Below are 24279 nucleotides of genomic sequence, written 5' to 3'. Positions count from 1 at the left end.
AGCTGCAAAAATTCTAGCCAAATTCAGCTGACCACATACAGTAGACAATCAGCAGAAACACTATGAAGGATTCCCCATAGGACAGAGAAAACACCAGCTGCAGCCACAGAAAGAAGAGCAACAAAACAAAAGAGGCTATCCCTAGTGACAACAGTGCCAAAACACAAAATATACACGTTTTTCATATATGGTGTACTGAGCACTGATTTTGTTTGTATTTATCTATATTTATGTGAATGCATTTGATAAAAACTTTGTATTTGTACATACATAATTTCTAGGTGATTGACTTTTCCTTCCCCGTGTATATTTTGTGTTTTGGCACAGAAAGAAGAGTGGCAGGGGCTGAGAAGGAAGAGGAGGATGACACTAACATTAACAATGAGCCTGTGAGATCTTTCCTCCCAGAGGACCTTTATAGAAGGAGGAAGGAGGACTTCCAGGCCATCGTGGATGCTGGAAAGCCTCCTGGAGCTGGTGGAGGAGGACCTCCTCTACAAGGAATTTACCAGATTCCGCCCAGGCAGTAAGAACTTACTGCTAACTTCCCCAATGATGCCTGGTGCTCCTGTCTACAAATCAGCTGCTGGCTGGTGGGTGGAGTAAATGAATCTTCCCCTTCCTACAATGAGGCATAGGTCCAGACCTCAATTCCCCTCAATGAACCCAACTCCTTCTCCAATTTCCTTCCATTGTAAATATATTTTTCCTCCTGATTTGCAGGGTGTGTGCTGAAAGGAGTGTTTGCTTGTTCCAACAGGGCACAGGGAAAAGTGGCCATTTGCCCTGCAGGAGGTCCAATATATGGTCCTGAGGGAGAAACAAAGGCTGTGGAATAAATTCCTTTCCTTTTTGCTTTTTCTCACAAAGGGGACAAAACCCTTTCCCTCAAAAATGTCCTTGTTCATTCTGAGTGCTCCATGGGTTGAGGAGAAGGGAGGGGGCTCCTCACTATATGGGAGTCTACAGAAAAGCTCCCTTGAATCTTGGAAAAAGCCTGACCTTTTCTCAAGATGTCCAATGCCCATATTCATTTTCTTGTGCCCCTTACTCCCCGTATTATGGCATGTGTGCAAGTCTTTGTATTCATAAAGGAACCTCACCTTACCCTTACCCTCTTTTACCTCCCTGCAACTTCTGGTTTGTGATGCTCTGTGAGGAAACAAAGTGTGCTGAAAGGGTAGTGAAATGCCATACTTTTCCTAATGTGTCTCTCTCTGTCTCTTGTACACAGTACTACATGAGCCCCAAGAAGATGAGGATGAGAATGATTTGTGGCCCTCGTTAGGGAGCAGGGGCCCCACCTTGCAGGCAGAGAGAAACAGCACTGACACAACCCCTCCAGGAAGTGGGCCATCCAGCAACGCTGCAGGGGCAAGTGGTAGGGATGTCACCACCACAAGAAGGCACACGGGCTACCAAATGTGACGCATCCCCACCTTTGTAGACATTCTGGTTCCACCCTCACCTTCATGGTCATGGCTTTTCCAGTGAGATATGGGGCTGGGCTAGAAGATGACTCAGAATCAAATTAGGTAGTATAGTTGGTATGTCGTTGTTCTGGTTGAGCAATTTTGTTAATTAAAGATGCTGTTTGTTTGTTACTTCTTTCCAAAACGCTTCCCAGTACAGAGAGGCAGCACAAAACTGAACGTTTAAACACTCAGTAGTGGTTTATGTAAAATTTCAAAAACTATACAGCAAGTTATTCAGGAACAGGCATATGACACATTCTAGGTTTTGGAATTTAAGACAAAACAACAATCCCAAAAAACCCATCCTGCCTCCTCTTCGACACCAGCTGCAGTTCCTTGAAGCACTTCACTGCCAATCAGGGACAGGGACCTGTCGAAAAAAATTAAAAATGAGTAAGGTAGCAACAACCAAAAGAGCTGATTAGGACACAGACTGCATTTCCATGTAGGATGCTTATTCAAACATTTGTTGGGGAAACAGTGAGTTCAGTGCTAAACCTTCCTGCCCTATGTTGCAGTCCAGGCCTGCACTGGAGGTACATTTCCAAACCAGAAGTGTTTTCAACCACCCAGCCACCTTATAGAAGCCACCCCCCCCCTCTGGTGATCTTCCCATCCTGTTGCCCACAAAAGTGCCAGGCCTCCAAAGGAAAAAGAGAGAATCTGGTTCTATCTTTCCTTGTCCGGGAAAGTTTCTGCTGCTGTGATCTAAAACAAAGAAGTTCTGTACCCTTGCCAAGTGACAAAGGATGGGGAAGTGTTACTCCAGTGACTTAGGGAGATGAGCTAGTCCACCAGTTGTGGGATGGTCTTTGGCGATGGCAGAACCTTGACAAGTGGTACGCTTGCTAGCTGACTGACCACTCTCACCTTCAAACCCGAACACTGGGCCAACACCATTCCTGTGCTTCCTGGCGTGAACTGAATTGCTGCAGGAACAGCGTTCCACCTGAAATGTGAAAGAGAACTCTGTCAGCAGATGAGTCAATCACTGTTACCCAGAAATTGAGTCATCTATCCATGTCTTTTTCCAGGATGAGGGGAAGTTATGATGGGAAGGGGAAAGTAGAGTGTATGTTGGAAACACACACTTAGCTAGCCTCTCTGTGATGTGCAATAGTGGTCATGCAGATGGTCTATCTAGAAATAAAGAGTCTTCATCACTAGCACTGAAATATCCAGGAGCCCTTCTCTCAACAGCACAGCAATGGAGGGTGTGTGTGTGATGGCGGTCAGAAAGCATCTCTTACCGGTATCTCCAGAGTGAGGGACATTTCTTTTGCCACTGATGTGGGATCTGCAGTAGGGAGGAAAGTAAGTGTTAATAGAAGAAAACATGTGGAACAGGAAGTCTTTAACTGGAAGTGCTAGTTTGGTTAATGAACTGGTGTGCAACATGTTTGAACCAAGGTGGAATATGTGAAACAACGTTAGTGCTACTGAAGTGTAACAGAGAGAAATAACTGGAACTAGCCTGTTTTGGGGAAAGCTGGAATGTGTTCCCCCAACCTGTCCTCTTGGCCCACCACACCAGCCCTCACAGGTCCATTCTGTGCATTTTTCCATAGTCCAATCATGTCAGTTAGGTTTTTTGGTTCGCTATGGAAAACTGGAATGAACATTCCCTTCTCACCCCAATCAGACCAGGAGGATGCTTGGAGGCATGATGGTCCTGATGCCATGCAGTGCCAATCACCCTTCTAAGCATCCTCAAAGTCTGAGGTTGGGAAGTTACTGAATGGAAGGTTGACCCTGAGGAAGACCAACTGTTCCACATGCCAGGGGAGCAGCCAAGAGCTGTGAGAACTGACAATGTTGCCCATCTGTGAGAACACCCATTCATTCTGCATGCTCATAAGAGGACAAGGGAGACATTTCAGCACTGTAAGGGAGAAGTCCAGACTGTCTCCTTTTTGGCCCGGTACTGCAAAGGATTGGTGTTGGGCAATTCATAGGGCTCCACAAGTTAGTCCCTTATCATGTTCTCTGCCCGATCCTCTCTCCAGTGCCTCCAGTGCCCACCCCAAGACATTCAAGAAGAATGCTTGTGAGGTGGTGGTTGGGGAAGGGTCCTTACCTGGATAAGAGGGCATCGTGGGTTGGTTGCCACTTTCATCCTCGTCGTACGCCTTGTCCTTGGAGAGGACACCCCTTGCCTTACCTCCCTGCAGAGATTGTTTCTCTACTGGGAGAGAACATTGGCTGCTAGGACAACCACACCCTTGATGGGGGGGGGGTGTCCACACATGGTCACTAGCATGTAGACCTTTTCCCTGGTGAGAGGCTAGAGATGACAGTTGATGCCATCTTTCAGCCTCCTCCCCTGGGCCACTTAAGAATTCACTGGTCTTTCCGTGGAGCTTCTGCACCAAGGGACCCAGGCTACACGTGACCCAGACTGCACATGTCACCACAGAGTGCCTTGGTGAAGTTCTTGAAGGGCTTCAGGACAAAAAATCATGTGGGTGAGTGTCCCCCTGTGCATGATGTCAAGTCACCTGCCATCTTGTGCAGGTATTCCTTTGCTCCACCAGACACTTAAACATGGCATGGGTGGAATGGGTACGTTAGTGATGAGGTGGTGTTCTGAACACCCCACTTTACATGCTTCTCACACAATCTGTAAGTAGCCTTCACACTATGTAAGAAGTGGCCTGAAATCTTACGGCAAAGCTGGATCAGCTGCTGGAAGTTGGGAGTGGTATTTCCCAACCTGAGGGCACCTCATAAAAAGGTGAACGAAGTAGGCCATGCAAGAAATGCAATTGAGGCACTAGCCCTTGACCATTAACCAGATGTTGGCACTGCCATCCATCACCACAAATCCACAGATGACATCACAGCCTACCCACTTCCTACTCCACTCTGGATGATGGCAGAGAGTGGGGGGAGAGGAAATCAGAGGCACCCCTCTGCCTTCCTGCATCTCTCCCTCTCTTAGTATCCTTAAGCAACTGCTGTACCCAAGCACCTTAAATGGCCTGCTGCTCATAATGTGTGCTGTCAGTGTTGCCCATCATTAAGTGTGCTAGAATAGCCCTGCACACGTGCAACTTAAGGTTGCTAATGTCTAGCTATACCTCAGCTGCAGTGCTGTCTGTCTGATAAGTATGCAACGGTCCTGTTTAGTGACAGTTCAAGTCCAAGGGAGTCTGATCACTCCCTGGGCCCTACCTATAAGATCAGTTTGGTTCAAACCAAGTCCTCCAAAGGACAAAACAATGAAAAAGGGTCCCACTGCACACTCCTATAGTAAGACAGACACACTTCTACATAAACTACACAAACCTAAACTTAAGCTAATTCCCCCCACCAAGTGCTCCAGCTCACCACAGGAGTTGGAATCAACAGTAGTGGTCAAACCCAAACTATGCTCCCACACTATCAGTGTCAAGTCTCCAGGGCAATGGGAGATGTTAGTCCAAGAGCCATACACACAAACACATAACACAAAATATTTATCGTTTCCTGCTATTCTTGAACTGTGTAATCAATCAGCAAAGCCATCATCCTTATGAAAAGCATGCAACCCAACAGCATAAATTTTCCCCCATGCATGCCCATAAATCACACAGTGTTACTCCTCAAAGTTCGATGGGAAAACAGATGGTAAGGTAGAATGGCCTAGGCCATGCCACCATTACTCCTTTATATGGGGCAGTATCTGATTTCTCTAATTCCATAGAACATGAGAGGATTGGGAACTGGACAGACACACGCACACACAGCATTGAAGCACTGTAGCCCCATCCACTCAACTGGTTGGAGAAATCAGGCTGTGGCTTCCTGGGTGATCCAGCAGTCTATACAAGACTGAAGAGAGCAGTGGGCCAGGTGGCCCTCTGGCCTCCTCCCACTTCCATGAGGGGCATGTTGTGGTGGTGCAGCTGGACCACTTAATCTGAATTGGGAGGTTCAGGGGGAATTCCTTTCCCTCTTCCTGAGCTTCCCCTAACTTAACACCTCTCCCCCTCCCCCATTTTTGAAAATAAAATAAAAATAAGGGAATGGAACCGCGAACGAATAGACATACCTGAAAGCAGAGAGGCTCCAGTGCACAAACTCCAAGCCATCAGAGTGACGTAGACACAGAAACAAGGAGAGACCACACCGAGCCAACTACGTCACTGCCTTCTTTCCCTTTATTTCAAAGTCAATAAGTGGAGAGGGGTCATGCTCCTAGGACCCGATTGGCAGGGAGACCATGCCGTTGCCTGAGTAGCACCAAAAAGAACACAAGATTCACCTTCCCCCCTCCCAGCCTATGAAGTTAAATTAAAGGAACATTTCCAAAGCTGATAGGTGGGGAGGGGTCACGCTCCTAGGACCCAATTGGCAGGGAGGCAATGCCATTGACCAGGAAGTGCCTAACAAAAAATGTACTCATGCACACCGTGCACATTGCTCTTACAGCCAACTGAGTTAATTGGTATAATGCTAAGGGCTTGGTCTCTCCCCTTAGGATCTGATTGGCTGCTGTTAAAAGAAAAAAGGATTCTGTCAGACTAGCACTGCAGTGCCTGGCCTGCCTGCCTGCGCTACCTCTGCACAGGTAAGAACCGAAGCAAAACACACAAACTTTTCGGTGGTGGTGGGGCTCATTACAGCTTCATTTCCTGGATATGTTTCACTAATGAAACAAAACAGCAAATTCCAGGTGTGTTTCCAATTTGTTTCCTTTTGCACACCCCTAACCCTTGAACGGTATTAAATTCTCACTATATAATGTGTAGCTCTGAAATTAAATCCAGAGGAGTTAGCCGTGTTAGTCTGTAGTTGCAAATAGTAAAAAGTCCAGTAGCACCTTCAAGACTAACCAACTTTATCGAGGCATAAGTTTTCGAGAACCAGAATTCTCTTCATCAGATGTCTGAAATTAATGAAAGAGCACATTATCTGAAATACGTATCAAGTTAATAAAATAATATGCCATCAGGAATTGGTGCTCTTTTGAAAAAAATACAAATTAACGTAATTATTGAGGATAAACAAAGATCTTTCACATGTTAAATAGCAATATATAAAAATCAATAAAACTGCATGCTACAATAAGTCAGGATAACATAAAAGAATTCCCATAATGATTCTTATTCAGTAAATACCTACAATAAACAAGATTACGAATAGTGTTCTGTACCATCTCTAAAAGTAAAGTGTGTGGAGATAGCTCTCCAATTGTCTTATTTCTATCCCATATCTTTATATATCCATTTAACTTCAGTTTTGTTCAGGCAATTAACTCTCTTCCCTTTCATACCTTTATGTATTAGTTTGCACTACAGTCCCAGTTTAATACAAGTTCTCTAAGAGTTTTTTCCCAGCCTTTAAACTTTTCTCCCCTGGTCTCTGTATTCAGTCTCCACCACACCTCTGGTAATGGTTTTATAAGCCTAACACAGGTCAATAAATACAGGGACCATCTGTTCTTGTTGTGTTCAGCAGACCACTTAAGAGTCTCTTCCCAAGCTCTACTCTCTGTACCCCTGCCTGCAGAGGTAAAAGAGCTAGTGACCAGAGGCAGGACTTTCTGAGGGGTAGCACCTCATGTTTGGGATGCTCCCCTCATCTGTCACCCACCTTGCCACACTAAAACATTTATTCTTACTTAGGCTTTTAACAAAGGAGTTCCACCTTTTTAAGCAGTCTGCTTCTAACCCGAGGACTGTTTTATGAATATCATTTTAGGCAGCTGGGGTGAGATTTCTGTTGTTTTTATGCCCTGGCTCATTTTTACGATTAATGTTGAGTCTGTTGGTGTTCTTCTGTCAACACTCAAGCCAACAATTCGTAGAAATGCCCCTGACATTTGCAGGTTTGCTAGAAAGTGAGCTACAAGTTCTGGCTGAATTGCAGATTCTGTTTCTTCACATTAACAAGGAAGATAAAACAATATTCTTTTGTGAATTGTTGTGCTATTTTACCCTAATCAAATATTTTTCAGCAATTGTGCTTATTAGAACACCACAAGTTAAATGACACATACTAAATTTGTTGTGCAAATCCTTTGCTGGCACCTGATCTTTAGCAGCTCAGATTGCAAAGGAATACTCAAAACATTTTACTTTCATTTTTACTCTTTCATTGATTCTTTTTCCAGACAGCTGTGGTTATTCCTGGGAGTATATTTGGAACTTAAGCTACCAACATACTTACCTGAACTAAGGGCAACGAGATATCTTCCATATAATATATTTCTTGTTTGCATTTCTCAAGTTCCAGCAGGAAACTGCCCTTTTACCTCTCCAGAACTTAGTTATTTTATAAATAAGGTTTTGTTTTTTGGCTGGAACATATAAACATTGTTGTGCTCACATTAACATTCAGTAAAATTAATGCTCGACCTGGATAACATAATTAGATATAACCACAGAATAGTATCTAGATGGAAAATTATCTTTTTAGTACATATAACCAGCAATACAGAATTATTACTCCGTTTTATCTACCAGTTACCAGAGAGTTACATAGATGCAAGCATGGTTCAGTACATGTGCAATGCTATTAGTATATGTAAATTTTAACCACTAGACTATATAAACTTAAATGATCTCAGCTGTGGATATTAAAGAATTTATCACTTCTCTCTCTCTCTCTCTCTCTCTCTCTCTCTCTCTCTCTCTCTGAAACCCCCAGGCCAGGTATTTCCTCATTATTTAGCCTCTCCAATAAAAGGTAGAAACCAGGAAAACTGCTAAGAATGTGTTTTATTGTGGTTTGTCTGAAATAAGATTGCTAGGTTCACCTGACCAATTAGGGCCTAGCAGATCACCTATCCCTTACTGCCTCCCCCTGTCTCTGCCAAGGCTTTGAGGCCTGCTCCTTCCTTGCTGTTTTCTAGCCATTGTACCATACCACAGAGTTAGGTACTGCAATAGATAGGTCCCACAAAAAGAATCTGCTGCTGTTCAGGCAATTCTCACCTAAAGCTACCCAACCACTGGCGTCACCTTCTGAGGAACTGCTTCAGGCTCCCCCACCTTTTGAGATTAGGATGGTGGCAACCCAGGAGAGAGCTTTCTTGGTCATCATGACACAAAAAACTGTGGAGCATTCTCCAAAGGAAGTCTTGTCCGTATCCTTCTGTTAACATCTTCCACCAGTATATGAAGACATTTTTGTTTTGTCTGGGGTTCCCACAGTGACCCCTCCATCCTCTCATATGTTTTAATTGTTGTTTTTATGTTTTTGAATGTGAATTTTAGCTTTGGATTTAAAGGTTTTAAGGATGGGTTTTTGTTTGATTTTGATAGTTCAAGAGTTGGGTTTTTTTATATTTTGTAGGTTTTTAACCCATTAACTACCTTGGTGACCCTGATGAAGGCAGAATAGCAGAGTATAAATTCTGAAAATATTAATACATATATACACATGAGATACATACTGAAAACATATTTCTATAATTATGAAACAGTATGATGAAGATGATGGTAACAAAACATGTAAGAATTTAAAAATAAGAGGAGCCTGCTGGATCAGGTTTGCCATTTATCTAGTCTAGCCTCCTGTATCACAAAGTGGTCAATTAGTTGCCTTGGACGTCCAACAAACAGGGCACAGAGGACATGGCCTCCCCTGATGCTGCCTCCAAGTTCTGGGATGTTTGCTGCCTTTGTGTATGATGGACCTATCCTCTGTAAAACTGTCAAATCCCTTTTTAAAGGCTTCTATACTTGTGCTTATTATTACATTCACTAGCAGGGAATTCTACTATTTAATTACTCAGTGAATGAACAAGTACTGCCTTTTGTCTGTTGACAAATATTTTATTTAAAAATAAAGAAGGCATGGAAGCATAGTTTTGACACAGAATGTGTGAATCTCATTAAAATCAAGATAACACAAGCAGCAAACGTAATAATGAGGTAATTCAAAATGCAGAGGAAAATATTTCATTCATTCATTCATTCATTCATAATATTATATTTAGGAAACTTTATTATGGTGTATGTGGAGAAGAAACATAGAGCTTACCTGCTGCGTCTGGTACCTTTGTTGGGTCTGTGACAGATACTGGGCCTGTGGAGGCAGATGCTGAGGTTGTGGTTGCTGGTTGTAATATGGCTGTTGGCCCGGCTGGCAGTAACCACTTACACCTTGTTGACCATATTGAGGTGGTATCTGTTAGAAAAAAATAGCCAAAAGCAACTGTAAGTTAAGGAGAAAAACCAAATAAATCGTTTTTATTATCTCACTCTCATTTACAAAGATGCAGTCTCCATTGATTTCAAAGGACCCAAAGCATTGTCCCAAAAGAACCTCCTGATGATAAGAGTGATTCCTCAGTGGAACAGGCATCCTTGAGAGGTGGTGGACTCTTCTCCTTTGGTGTTTTTAAAGCAGAGACTAGATAGCCATCTGTCAGTAATGCTGATTCTATGACTCAAGCAGATCATAATAGGGAAGACAAGAAGGGATGAGCCAGTCAGTGTTCAGCTCTCACGGCCATTTCTTATGCATCCAGGGTAATGTCAATAGTCACTTTGGGATCAGGAAGCAATTTGTTTTCACTTGTTGAAGACATTCATTTTCCTCTATTGTCAGAAGCCTTGACTCTTTAGCTAAATTATCAAGAACTAGCTGACACAGATTGGTCTGCTCTGACTGTGTTTCCTTCAGTATCAGACACTGAGTTAATCGTTCTACAACCATTTCAGCCTTATCATACCAGTTACAAGTGGTCACTGACTTCAGTCTGTGCCCTCAGGTGTTGCAGTTGCTATCCATTTATTGTGGGAGAGCCAAACAACCTGTATCCAGCTAACACAATCATTTGCAGAAAACTGCATCTTTCCAAGTAATTATGTATTATGATTTGAGATCAGTGAAATGTGAATGTTTCCTCTTCAGCATCAGCATTTGTAATAATGAATGTTACAACCACTGTTGATGCATACGTCCAATGCCTTCACTGAGAGGAGAGACACAAAACCCTCTTGCCCCTTACTAATGCTTCATCATTTCAATTTTTTTACATTTTTCTTTCAGTGACACTCCCCCCAAGTGCTACAGCATACGTTCACCCTAATTTATGTTTTTTAAAGATCAGTTCCAATCACCCATTCACAGCAGAACTCTGCCTCTTACAGCAAGCTACTCTCACCTACTACACAGGTATGGATATACAGCCTAACTGCCTCTGTACAGAACCAGTTTGGTGTAGTGGTTAAGAGTGCGGGACTCCCCTTGAAGCCAGCTGGGTGACCTTGGGTCAGTCCCATCTCTCTCAGAGCTCTCTCAGCTCCACCCACCTCACTGGGTGATTATTGTTGTGGGGATAATAATGACATACTTTGTAAACCGCTCTGAGTGGGCATTAAGTTGTCCTGAAGGGCAGTATATAAATCGAATGTTGTTGTTGTTGCTGTTATTATTATAATAAACAGTTACAAAGTCAAACGTTAATGTTTGGAAGAGTGTTCATCTGCTACCTGGTAGCGTCTTGGGAGCTGTGTTGCTTACGTTAAGAGCTGGAGTGTGGATAGGTTTCTCTTCCAGTAGGGCACCCGGCTTACACTTGCTACAAGTATAATTTCCATTACTCTCATGTAAGAAAACAAACATGGCACAGACTTTGCAAGTCACACTACCTTAGCTACATCACCAACCATGTGGCTTAGATCCATATAGGAAGTGGCCCAGTCTTTCCCACGCTCCCTTCAAACTCCCCTGCTTACTCCCACACAAAAATACCTGTTTGCTCCTCCTGTTCACTTGTTCCAGATTGAGAGATCACTAGGTGTATGAAGCTAGTTATATAAGCCTCAATTCACTCAAGGCAGACCCCAACTCCAGAATCAAGCAGCAGACACAGGAAAAACAAGGGAAAACAAAGACTAGCCAAAACAAACCTTAACACACTCAAGACAGAACCAAGCAGCCTCAACTCACCCAAGACAGAACCCAAGCAGCCAAGCACAAATTATGCACCAGAATCAGACAGCCAAATCAAAGAGCATAATCACAAGCCACAACCTTGCTTTTACCACCTGCTTTCTCCCACACAAAGTTCCCTGTTTGCTCCTATTTCCTCACTTCAGATTGATTAATATATTAGCATAAGGATATTCACAGTTTTCAAGAATAGTCATATTTTCAAGCCAGCTTGGACTGCTCTGCAGTTTTTGATTATGAATAGGTTGTTATTCTAACTATTATGCACCATACATTATTGAACACAGTATTAATGAGCAGTCTCATGAAAATAATAAAAGTTAAAAAAAAGTTTAGGAAGTGGAAGTCTTCCCTAAATGAATCATCAGAAATAAGAAAGCAAATGGGGAGGTATTAGGACCATGAGATAACAAAAGGGAACATATAGATTGGATTACTGTAATGAGCTCCATGTAGTGCTTCCTTGAAAACAGTTCAAAAGCTACAAATGGTACAGAATGTTACCACAAGAATGTTAACTGGAGTGGGACATGGAGATCGTATCACTCCAGTTTTGTTCCATCTACACTGGCTTCCAAATAGCTTCTGGGCCCAATTAAAGGTGCTTGTATTGAGCTTTAAAGCCCTATATGTTTGGGACTAGCATACCTTAAGGACCACCTGCCATTATGGTAATATATGGGTGCCCTCCTTCAGATGCCCTCCTAACATCTGACAGCAAAGCTACAAGTGACTTTCTCCATGTGGAGAACACTAGATTTTTCTCGCAAGGTTTCCTGGGAAATCAAGTCTAAGTAGTCCTTCTCCTCTGTTAGAATCACTGCCTGAAGAGCCACAAGAGAGCTTCGTTTGGCGGCAGGCAGCTGCTACTTTCTCCCAGGGCGTCTTGCAGGCTAGCTGCTCCTGGGGATCTGCTCTGGAGTGGCTGCGTCAGTGAAGCTTCAGCCGCAGCGACAGTGGAAAGATCTGCTGCAAATTCTTTTGCTGTCGCTGCGGCTGAAGCTTCACCGACGCTGCCGCTTCCAGAGCAGCTCCCCGGGAGCAGACAGCCTGCTAGACGCCCTGCAAGAAAGTAGCAACTGCCCACCCCCAAACGAAGCCCTCTTGTGGCTCTTCAGGCAGTGATTCTAACAGAGGGGAAGAACCATTTGGACTTCCATTTCCCAGGAAACCTTGCGAGAAAAATCTAGTGTTCTCCACGTGGAGAAAAACACTTGTAGTCACACTCTGAGGCTAGATGAGGAGTAATCCTTGTGCAATTCACTCCTTAGAAAGATTTATCTGTTCTTCCTATTGCTGTCTTCCACCAGCCAGTGAAGACCTTTCAGTTTTGTTTTACATTCATTTACCACCACCCCACTTCCTATTTACATTTTAAACTGCTGTTATATGCATTGTTTTGAAGTTTATTGTTTTGGAGTTTATTTTTAATGTTTAAACTATTTGACTCCTTGAGGTACTTAATTTAACAGAAAGGTTATGAAAAAATATTATCAACACCCATTCACAACTACACAGGGAGAAGAATCCCAAATGAATCTAGTTAGCTAGGATACTCAACTAGATGGCCTCTTGGTCTCTTCCAGTAGGGCTTGTTTTACATTTTTTTCCACAGCACATTCATTAAAGATATGTCCATACCTCTATTGACAATTTCACTTCTCCCCAGAAAGAGTAGTTAACCCCATAATTTTGTTTTGTTTGTGGGAATGATTCATTACTCTTCCTTGAAACAGCAACACTTCAACACAAAGCTAAGTCTGAATACACCTATTTTTATACTGGAATCGTCTCACATCTGATTATCTGGTCCATGCCTACTCAGAGTTTGCGACACACCAATATATACGTGATTTGGCCAATTTAATTAGCTAGTATCCGCAAACATCAACTCTATAACATACCATTAAATGCATTGATAATTATGCATATGTAAGAATATCATTTTAGATGTATTTAAAACATATGGTTCCATATCTATCTACAGAATATGGAATGTTGCCAAATCAACTTGACTGTTGTAATTTTAAAGATTTCTAGCCTTGCAACTTGAACAATATTCTGGGATCAGTTTTGTAGGGAACTGCAGTACTTGCATTTTATGTGTCAACATATTTTTGATGTACTGAAATTCTGAATACGTTTTCTAGGCTTCAAAGTGAGAAGCAAATAAATTTACTACAACAAAACAGTCAATCATTTATAAGAAAATGTAATCTTTCCTTTCATGAAAACACAACACAATTTCATTGTTATGAATGGATAAAACTTGTCTGTCACAAATAGTAGATCTATGTTATTATAAATTCTTTTCTTTTCTGATAGAAAGTGAATGCAGATGAACACAGAAGCTCATACAAATAGAGACATAGAAGTGCAGGATCCGCAATGACTTACAGAAAGCCCACTTGGTAGGGGAGGGCGGACTATAAATTTAAGTAAATAAATAAATAAATAAAATCACATTTTCTTTCCCTCCTGCTATTTCCTCTTGCTTTCCTGAAAGCCCCTACTCTCCTTCCCACCCATCAGCCAATCTGCCTTTATCTCTCCCACCACCCTTCTCTCACTCTGGCAGCCTCTGCTTGGGAAAATTCTGCATGGTGGTGGCCACCAGACCAAGACCAGCTGTGCAGCGGAAAACTCACAAGGACTTGCAGGGGGCACCTCACTTTCCCCTCTATCCCCCTCCCCCCCTATTGCCTCTTTCCCTCTTTCCAGCAACCCCCATTTCCTCACCTTTCACTGCTTCTCTCCTTTCCACCCACCAAATGACCTACCAAAAAAACTACCTAACAACTACTTTATCTGTCCATCTTCAGCTATATTTATTATTTACTTCATTTATACTCCACCTTTCTCCACAATCAGTACCTAAAACAACTTACATCATTTTCCTCTCCTACGTTTTATCTGCACAACTCTCTGAGAGAAAAGTTAGGTTGTGAGTGTGTAAATGATACAAGGGCTGAATCCACACGCCCTCGGAGCATCCTGGCGTTGTGCTAAATGTTCGCTAAATACCTGGAATTATAGCGTCTTTCTAGCGCGATTTCTGAATCGCGCTAGAAAGATGCTATACTTCCAGGTGTTTAGCAAACGTTTAGTGCAACATCAGGACGCTCCGAGGGCGTGTGGATTCAGCCAAGGTCACTCAGTGAGCTTACATGGCAGAACAGGGATTTGAACCTGGGTCTCCCAGATCCTACCCTAAAAGCCTACCACTACACCATATTGGCTTTCTTTTCTTTCCTTCCCCTGAAACTTAACAGCATACAAGCTATATGTTGAAATATTTTATAAATAATTTATCACTGCATAGATTAATACGGATAGATCACATGTACACTTTTTTATCTTGCCTGGTAGTAAAATCATTCATTTCTATTGTTCAGAAATGTTCTCTAGATGTTCAGTTCAGGGAGTAATATATTAATTCAAAGACATTGGCTTTCATGAGGTGGCTGCTTTTGAACAGTAGAAAGCAGCTGAGCATGGGTGAGTCATGCAAGTTACATAGTAGGAAGTTGCCCAGTAGTTCCTGCTAAGCTGGACCCTGATGATTCTTCCCTAAAAGGCAATGACAACCTTGGAAAGGGCTCTGTCCCTGCCCCCCAGGTTTTTACTGAAAGAAACCAATCCTTGAACATTTGCAATACTGTAGTGGTTGCCTATCAATGGTCACTGAGGGCATTTGTTTCTGTTTCTTTCTACACAGTCACGTTTTTTATTATTTTGGAGGTCTCACTCCCCCAATGTTTTTTTTAAGATTTCAGATTTTTCTGACAACTTGTTTTTTTTCCAAGTTTGTAGAATGATCTGTCTAGTCTATTCATCGCTCTAATATCCAGATTTAAGTATCCACAGATTTGACCATGTTGAAAATTAGATATATTGATGGTAAAAATATGGTTGATTCCTTGCCTACAAAGTTAAGTTGGATCTTCCTTTTTGACTATTTCTGGTAACATTCCAATACCACAAATCTAATATGTCAATAAAAACACTGATATGCAGACAAGTATCCACTCATCACCCAATACAAATAGGCAACTACTTAAGTAATGTTGAACAAAACCTACAAAATGGCTAACTTGTACGTATAAATAAATGCAGGGCTCATTTCCAGGGAAAACGCACTGGAACACTGTTCTGGCAGTTCCCCCAACTCAAGTGGCCCCGCCTACCTGACTTTTGGACATTTTGGGCCATTTAGGCCTCGATTGGGAACGAACGGCCCAGATTGGGGCTGAAATGGCCTGGATCGAGTCGGTGCCGGGCGAGGGAACCCTCCCATGCCCCGCACCAATGCAATCCCAACCATTTTGGCCCTGATCCAGGCCAAAACGGGCACAAAATGGCTATTTTTGGCCATTTGGGGCACATTTCGGCCTAGATCGGGACCGAAACGGCCCAGATTGGGGCTGAATCAGCCCAGATCAGGTTAGTGCTGGGTGCGGGAAGCCTCCTCTGCCTGGCACCGACCCAGTCCTGGCCATTTAGACCCCGATCCTGGCCCAACTTGACCCAAATGGCCATTTGGGGCTGTTTTGGGCCCATTTCCACCGGGATTGGGCCCGAAACAGCCCAGATTAAATCAGTGCAGAGCAGGGGAGGGTTCCCCTGCCTGGCACGACCCAGTTCCAGCCATACCGGCCCTGATCCGGTCCCAACATGGCCATTTTGGACATTTAAGGCCCATTTCTGCTGGGATTAAGGCTGGAATGGCCAGGATCGGGTCTGTGCCAGGCAGGGGAACCCTCTCCTGCCCAGCACTGACCTGGTCTGGGCTGATTTGGCCCTGATCCAGGCCCAAACGGTCCCCAAATGACCATTTTTGGCCATTTGGGGCCCGTTTCAGGCTGGGGCCAGGGCCAAAACTGCCAGGATTGGGTAGGTGCCTGGTGGGGGACCCCTCCCCTGCCTGGCACTGACCCAATCTGGGCCGTTTCGGGCCCAATCCAGGCCAAAATGTGCCCAAAATGTCCATTTTGAGCCATTTTGGGCCCGTTTTGGCCCGGATTGGGACCAAAATGGCCCTGATCGTGCCACTGCCAGATGCGGGAACACACCCCCGTCTGGCAGCAGCTGAATCCTGGCCATTTTGGCCCGATCAAGGGGTGTGGCATATGCTAATGAGGTATGCTAATGATTTCCTGCAGCTCTTTTTCTATGAAATGACCCCTGAATAAATGATTAGATGGGTTTTAGTGGCTGATAAATTTCCTTAATTTGGTCTTTGTTGAGATGGGAAATACATAATGATGAAAACAGAAAATCTTGGGGTTTACAGATAATCCAAAGACTTCCAGAATGTTAAAATAATAAAAGTGGACAATACTACACATGGTGGTGCAGAGTGCCCTCAAGTCATATTTGGTTTATGGCAATACATGAATGCTATTTATCTAAAATAGAATGAGAGGCAGCATTGTGTAGAAGTTAGAGCACTGGACTAAGATCTAAGAGAGGCAGATTTAATTCCCCACTCTGTAATGGAAACTTGCTGAATCACACACACTCAGCTTAAACTACCTCAAAGGGTTGTTGTGAGAATAAATGGAGAAAAGGAGAATTATGTAAGACACCTTGGGTGGCCACTAGGGAGAAAGTAGGGTATAAAGAAAATAAAAATAAATTAAGTAAGTAATGTGTTTATATAATTAAAACTAAATGATAGTGATTTATCACGTAAAAAGATTAAAACCACTCCATTATTTGGAATCCCAGTTCCTGAAGATAACTGCAAAAATCTGATTACACCCTCTGTATTAGAAAGTAGGAATCCAGATTCATTGTAAATATAACAGTTTTTGTTAATATAATCTGATGGAGCCAACCATCTAAACATGGAGTTCCATTTGCAGAACAGATAATCCCACCTATCCTCACCACAACACCTCCAAATGCTGCTTCCAGGGTTCAAAGCCCACAACTCATCAGTGCTGGGAACAATGCAGGAGTCTGCAGTATGAGGGGAAAATAAACTCCCCATCCACTGTAAATACCCTTATGCCAACAGAAAACAAACTAGATCTCACTATCCATCAATATGTGGTTTGCAGCTCTTTCCCCAGCAATCCTTTCCAACACCAGGAAAGTACTTTCCCCTGACTGTGGGGTTTGTGTGATGTGAGCTAATAACCATGCAGGCCAGAAGACTGCAGGAAGAGAAAGCAAATTCATTCCCTTCTGCCAGCAGAGAACCACTCATTAGAGGCAGGAGGGAACAATTTCTGCCTCCTTCTCCCACCCAACTGAAGGCTCCCAACTTGCATGGCTATTAGACCACCTGAGTCCTGTGACCCCTTGAATAAACTTTCCTAGTCTGACGTAGTAGTAACAAGTAATGTGAGTGATACCTCAGAGCATGACAGTGAAACCAAGGTGTCCCAATGCCTTCCATGACATGAGCTAAATTCTGTTGACATAGAGGAGTGAACAATCGCAGCATTTTCCATTCTTTGGGTTTGCTAAAACTAGTATTGCAACAGTTTTTAGTACCTTTGGTATTTTCCTTAAATTTAAACAATATGAGATAAGATTCATACCATAGTACCACTGAGACCAGATTACCATAACAGACTACATAGGTTTTCTTTCAAGGACAACTCAGAGACTCCTGCTGGTACAGAACGCTGCAGCTCGATTCTTATCAGGAATTTGGCAAAGCATGCAAATGACTCCTATTCCACAGTAACTCCATTGGCTACCCATCAATTACCAGGCTCAATTCAAGGTTTTAGCTATTAATTACAAAGCCCTCCACGGCCTTGGCCTCTGATACCTACAGGACTTCCTCTCTCCCTAGGCTCTACCATGGCAGCTTCACTCAATTGAACAGAGCCTTCTGCAAATACCACCTTGCAAATGAGCAAAATCAACAGCTATCTGCATACATGTATTCTCTGTAGCAGCCCCCACCTTATAGAATGGTCTGCCTGAAGAGATCAGGAAAGCTCCTATTCTCTTCACCTTCTGCAAGCTATGCAAAATTTGAGTTTTTCAGGAGGGCTATTTACTCAGGCAATAAGGAAATGGCTTGGAGATATGCTTAGGTAGAGTCTGTAGACTATATTTTAGGATAGTGTCTCCTGAGGTAGATATGCTCCTACTCAGTAGTTTCTGAATCATTTAATATGTCACATCAAATTACTTATATTTTGTTTCAGCAATGTTTCTCCTCTATATTCCTATATTCAAATTTATGTTTCTTTTCAAATTTCTGCAATACATACTTTATTATTTTGTTTATTAAATTTCCCAGTGTATTGAACTGCACTGTGTAATCTGCCTTGAGTCTCAATGAGAAATGTGGACTACAAATAACATAAATAAAATAAAGAACAAACGTGCAATGCTGCTTGATTTCTATAAGGATTGTTCCAATAAAAAGGAATGTCCTTGTAAAGATTTGAACTTGTTTTAACATAATCATTTAAACTACACTTGCTTTGTTTCTTTCCCCAATCAACTATTTCAGTTCAAGTATTTTTTCCTAGTGGAACATGACGTTAATTTTAAAGTATATTTACTAAACATGTTAAATTTGGCATGTTAAATTTGATAATGCTCTATCTAGGTTATAACATCCAGATTCCAATTTTTTTCAGAAAATACACATTACTGATTACAATTATTACAGATTCCTATGTTTCTCTGCATCCAGCTATGTGTTCTATACCCGCACCAACCCTCTTTTGATTTCAGATACACTTTCCAGAAATTCCCTGCCACCATCTGGGGAATGTTGGGTTTGCCAGACAGACTGCACCTGGAGAGTTAACATTTTGCCCCTACAAAATGGGTGTGCCAGTGTAAGAAAAAGGAAGGGCCCCCCTCCCCCACTCAAGATGACATGGTAGTGTGATCTTGAAGTCCCATGGCTCATGAGGGGAAATAACCCAGAAAGACTTGTTTCTCTCAAAACATAAGATTCTTTCCATGACAGCTGCTATCCAAGAAGGTGCCTGTACTTTGATTCTTACTGAACTGAAATTGATGCCCTTATACATCCTGAATGCAGAAGAACAGACCATGACTGAATTGTGCTGCTTCTACGGATGTGGAGATTTGCACAGTTAGTGCTGCATATGAGAATTAAAATCTCTCGAAACAAACATCAACTGTCCCAGGAACGAAATAGGCAACATGTTATGTCACACACACTGTGGTATAATGTCTCACATCCGTTTCCTCCTGAAGGTCACAAAAAACAAGAAAAATTACTTTTAAAGTTTTGGGGGATCTTCCAATGTACTGAGACCCAAGAAATAAATAAAAATGGTTTATGCAAAGTAATTCTATTTTTAAAAAGTCATATGGAATTTTTGCACTCTCGATCTGTTCAATAAGCAGATCACACTACCATACAACTGATCTGTCCCAATGGGAATGACATAGAATACAAAAAGGAGAAACATAAGAACTTAAAAAACGACAGATCTTACAGACTAGAAAAATGGGGGTGATACATTAATGCACTGATGAAGACAACTTGTCTAGACCCACATTACCACTTTCTGCCACAAGCCTTCATTGGAAATCTTACATAGAAGCCATATTTTGGGATAGAGAGGATTATAAACTCATTTCAAGTCAAAGGCAAAGTTACACGGAATAACAGTGACTGTGGAATACTGTTCAAATGCAAAAAACCAGTACAGCTTCCTTTGTAAACGCAGAAAGGTTTGTAAAAATGCTCTGAAAGTTCATTTGCTTAAAGATCATTTCAACATGTATCTGCAACTTTATTTATATAGAGAAATTGCTTGTTTTTAATAATCTAATATTAATTTTAATTATCCCAGTCATCCATGTGCAGTCACTTTCCTCCCCAGTTGCTTGTAAATGTCATTCATCTTTTCTGAGGATCTTCTAATATATAAATTGGTTAAGCAATTGAAAAAAGCACTTAAACTCAAAATAAAAGGTTTCATTCTCCATTACAGCCAGTATTGAACTCACATATAAGTGTATACAAAAATTAACACACAAGTGTATAATTGTAGTTTTATGCTCAAGTGCCCCAATTACGCACTTTAAAACACTTTCAAAGGATCCATTGAGGGCATTCAGTACCACAGATCCATAAAGTCTACAGAGTACCTTCTAACAAGACAGCTGCTTAAAAGGGATTCTTCAAGCTATAAAACAAAAACAAAACAAAAAGATTATAAAGGTTTTTTCACACATGCAGGGAAAAGGGCTTGCAATGTGCCAGTAAGTAAGGAAGTGGCTACACAGGAACTACTGCTGTCCCGTTTGGGTGTGATTGTACTATACAGGAAACATGAACACACCTTGTTCCTACTTCACAGAGAACTGCAATCCCTCTGATCTCACCAAATAGCCATAGAGTTCATTGCCATCTTTCAGAATCAGTTTTAATTTCAAAATTCCTTTTCCTGTACACACCTTCACAATTCCTTTTCCTGTACACACATTTTTTTGGGAAGGCAGTGTTTCGAAACACTACAAGCACAATGACAGTAACAGTATTTGGAAGCAATTAACTGAGAATTTCATTTTTGCATGGTACGAATGTAAGCCTGTACTGAAAAAAGGATCTGGGGCATAGGACCTAGGTCTGATTAATAGACTGCAGATACACGGATAGACCAGACTAGTAGACAGGACTAGTAGATAACTGAGGTGTACCTAGGTTTGTATTAATTTGCATGTTCAGCAAAGGTTCATAGAGCATGTGTTTAAAAAGGTTGCCATGACTAGGAGATGTGGTATAACGCAGGACTAGGCTAGCTGAAAAGACTGGAAGGGAGAGAGGAGTGCTGAAGCTACTGCTCTTTGGAAGGCAAAGCTTGTTTCCAAGCTTTGGATCTGAGGAGGTCATACAGCTGAAACTGCTAGCTGGGAAGAGTTGAATCCTTCTCCCTGAAAGAACAGCAGTAGCTGGGAAGAGCTGAAGAAGCAAGGAAGAGCAAAGAGCAGGAACTGCTAGCAGCTGAACGAGGGTGCTTTAGACCAGCACCCTAGTACAGAGCTGACCCAATTTGTCTTGCCAGGAGGAAAGGGGAACTGCTCCTAGTGCAACAAACAAGTTGCAAGGCCGTCTGGACATTTGGGATGCTGTTCCAGGCATAGCCTTTGGCCAAACCCACAGAACTGTCTGCACACTCTACCAAGTGGATTGTGAGTAGGACTCTGCTCTGGGGTCACTAGTTACTAATCCAATATTGATAACTTTGGGAATGATTTCATAGTTGTATTCTGTTATATTTAAATAAATTTGATTAACATTTTGAATTTGTAAACATATCTCTAGACACTGAACCTGGCCCTTGAGACTCTAGGGGTTACACACATATCACGTACCCAAATGACATTTTTCGCTATAACAGTTACTGTTTTATGCTCCTGATCAGTAATTCAGAAACCAATGCAAAGGAAGGTACTTTCGCCTTCCTACGTAATGACGAATGATAGGCTATGGAGTGAGAGAACTCATGGGCCCAAGGATCCAGGAAGAGGCAAATACAGTTACTCAGTATCAAAAGAGGAATTTTCCTAACATGAAAAATGAATATTTTTGGGGAGCACTGAAAAAAAACTCTTTTAGAATGAGTGAAATAATTTTAAGGCCAAGTTTTACTCACTCAAAGCATTAATATAAAAATGATATATTAAACAATCTGTATTACTAATGCCCATGTATACTGTGTAGCCATACACAACACTCAAACCCAAAATGCATTTCTGCACTCAGAAGGTATTTCCATTTTCACGTCAGGAGCAGACTGCTGCTTTCCTTGCTCTTCTTTTTTTTTATAATAAGTTTTTATTTTTTACTAAGAAATAAGAGATACAGAATAGAGAGAAAAAGGAAAAGAAATTCGTATTATATAACTCTTTCCTTGCTCTTGTTCATCTTTGGTGGGATGCTGGAAAATGGTAGAAAGGCTAGAAGGCTAGAAGACCTTGAATCTGCTGTCCTTCTGTGGTCAATCTTCACAGTAGAGCTGGGCACGAACCAGGAAGAAAACGAACCATGCGGTTTGTGATTCATCATGTTTCACGAACCAAAAACTTTCACGAACTGGTTTGGTTTGTAAAAACATCACTTCCAGGCCAGCAAATTATCACTTCCAGGTCAGCAGAAGGTCACTTCCAGGTCAGCATAAGGTCTACAGAAAGCCCAACCCCCGTTACCTAGGAAACTGATTGATTAGCACCAGGCTCTCTGCAGTGACGAACCAAAGAACGAACCAAACGAACCACCCTAAAGTTCATGGTGGTTCATCAGAAATGGGCTCTAATGAACCGCTGGCTCGCGAACCATGAACCAGCCTGGTTTGTTATGAAGTTTGGTTCGTATTTTGGTTCATGTCCATCTCTACTTCACAGCTATTCCACAAAGGACTGTGACACAGCCAACCTCACACTGGGGAACAAGTACACTAGTGGCCAAAATTGTGGAAACCTTTTCGGAAAAGTGTATTTTTGAGGTTTGATGGCTCATAACAGCACTTTTTTTGGGAGTAATACCATAAAATTATTTATCAATGGAAAGATAATTTAATCAAGAACGTAATGCAGTAACTTTTATGAAGGAAATTTTTTTAGAACAGTAGTTATAAAGAAGAAAATTGAAACAGAAAAAATGAGTTATACAACAATTCTCACCGTGTTAATACTTAGTTGGGTAACCTTTTGCTTTAATTATGGCCTTACAACGCCTTCCCATGGAGTCAACCAAGTTGTTTAGTTCTGCAGCTGTTATAATGTGAAACCACGAGTTATTGCTTCTATTAATTGCATTTTATTACTGGGTTGCTTCAGTTGGCTCCATAGATTTTTGATGGGGTTAAGGTCTGGGCTATTCCCAGGCCATTCCAACAGTGGAATATGATTATCTTGAAATCACTTTTTGCACACAGCAGCAACATGACATGGAGCTGAATCTTGTTGAAATATAAATGCTTCATTATCTTGGAAAAGATCACGTGTGGAAGGCTTCAGTTTGGGCTCAAGTATTTCATTTATGTATTTGGGGGCATTTATATTGCCATTTATCACGCAAATTCTGCCCACACCTTTTGATGTCATAAAACCCCATATCATAACACTAACTGAGTGTTTCACGGTAGGTGTAATGCAATCAGGATGCAAATCTTCTCCGATTCTTCTTCTCACGTATTTTATGCCATCACTACCAAACAGGGAGATTTGGGTCTCATCACTCCAAATAACACTGTCCCATTGTTCCGCTGTCCAGTTAACATGGGTTTTAGCCCAGTTTAATCTTTTCAACCTTTGTTTGAGAGATAACAATGGTTTTTTTCGTGGAATTCTAGCATTAAGACCAAATTCCTCCAGACTGCGCTGAACAGTCCTTGCACTCAACTTCATATTGAATTGCACCATTTCATTCTGTATACACCCCGATGATTTTCTTCCATCACCTAGGCTCAGTCTCTCAATTCTTTTTTCATCCCTTGCTTGTGTTCACCTTTTCCTGCCTTTACCAGTCTGGTTTTGTAGTGACTGAGTTGCCTTATACCTCTTCAAAAATTTAGAAATGCCACCTTTGGTTAAGTTTCCACCAATTTTTCTTCTAATTTCTTCATAACTGTAGCCTTGTTCACTTAATAGTACTATTTTACATTGCTTTCTGGGTGACCAGTCAACTCTTCGTGCCATTCCTTTAATTGTATTACGTTGAATGGTTACATTCAAATGAAGGAAAGCTACTTCATGTGAACCTAAGCAAGTTGTGCTTCCTTTTCCTGGTTATTTGGCTATAACATTTGATAGAATACAGATAATTTAACAAACTTTGTTGCATTACATTTTTGATTAAATTATCTTTCCATTGATATATAATTTTATGGTATTACTCCAAAAAAAAGTGGTGTAGTGAGCCATCAAACCTCAAAAATGCACTTTTTCCAAA

The 24279-nt window shown here is 41.8% G+C and overlaps 1 protein-coding gene and 1 long non-coding RNA gene across 2 annotated transcripts in view; both read right to left on the bottom strand.

Moving 5' to 3' along the window:
• Positions 1-24279, bottom strand: part of ARID1B (AT-rich interaction domain 1B) — a 599087-nt gene that overhangs the window by 443556 nt on the left and 131252 nt on the right. The window contains exon 3 of the mRNA XM_054969949.1: positions 9447-9593. Coding sequence (XP_054825924.1) covers positions 9447-9593 — 147 coding nt within the window. The remainder of the gene's footprint in view (positions 1-9446; positions 9594-24279) is intronic.
• LOC129323429 (uncharacterized) lies at positions 1671-5473 on the bottom strand. The gene is made up of 3 exons (XR_008596458.1): positions 2726-5473; positions 2346-2424; positions 1671-1845 (listed from the first exon to the last, which is right to left on the bottom strand). It is a non-coding gene; the product is annotated as an uncharacterized LOC129323429 (long non-coding RNA).

Source organism: Eublepharis macularius, chromosome 1 (genome assembly GCF_028583425.1).
Source record: "Eublepharis macularius isolate TG4126 chromosome 1, MPM_Emac_v1.0, whole genome shotgun sequence".
NCBI lineage: Eukaryota > Metazoa > Chordata > Lepidosauria > Squamata > Eublepharidae > Eublepharis > Eublepharis macularius.
Note: the sequence above shows the minus strand (reverse complement) of the source record. Positions and strands in the feature narration are given on the sequence as shown.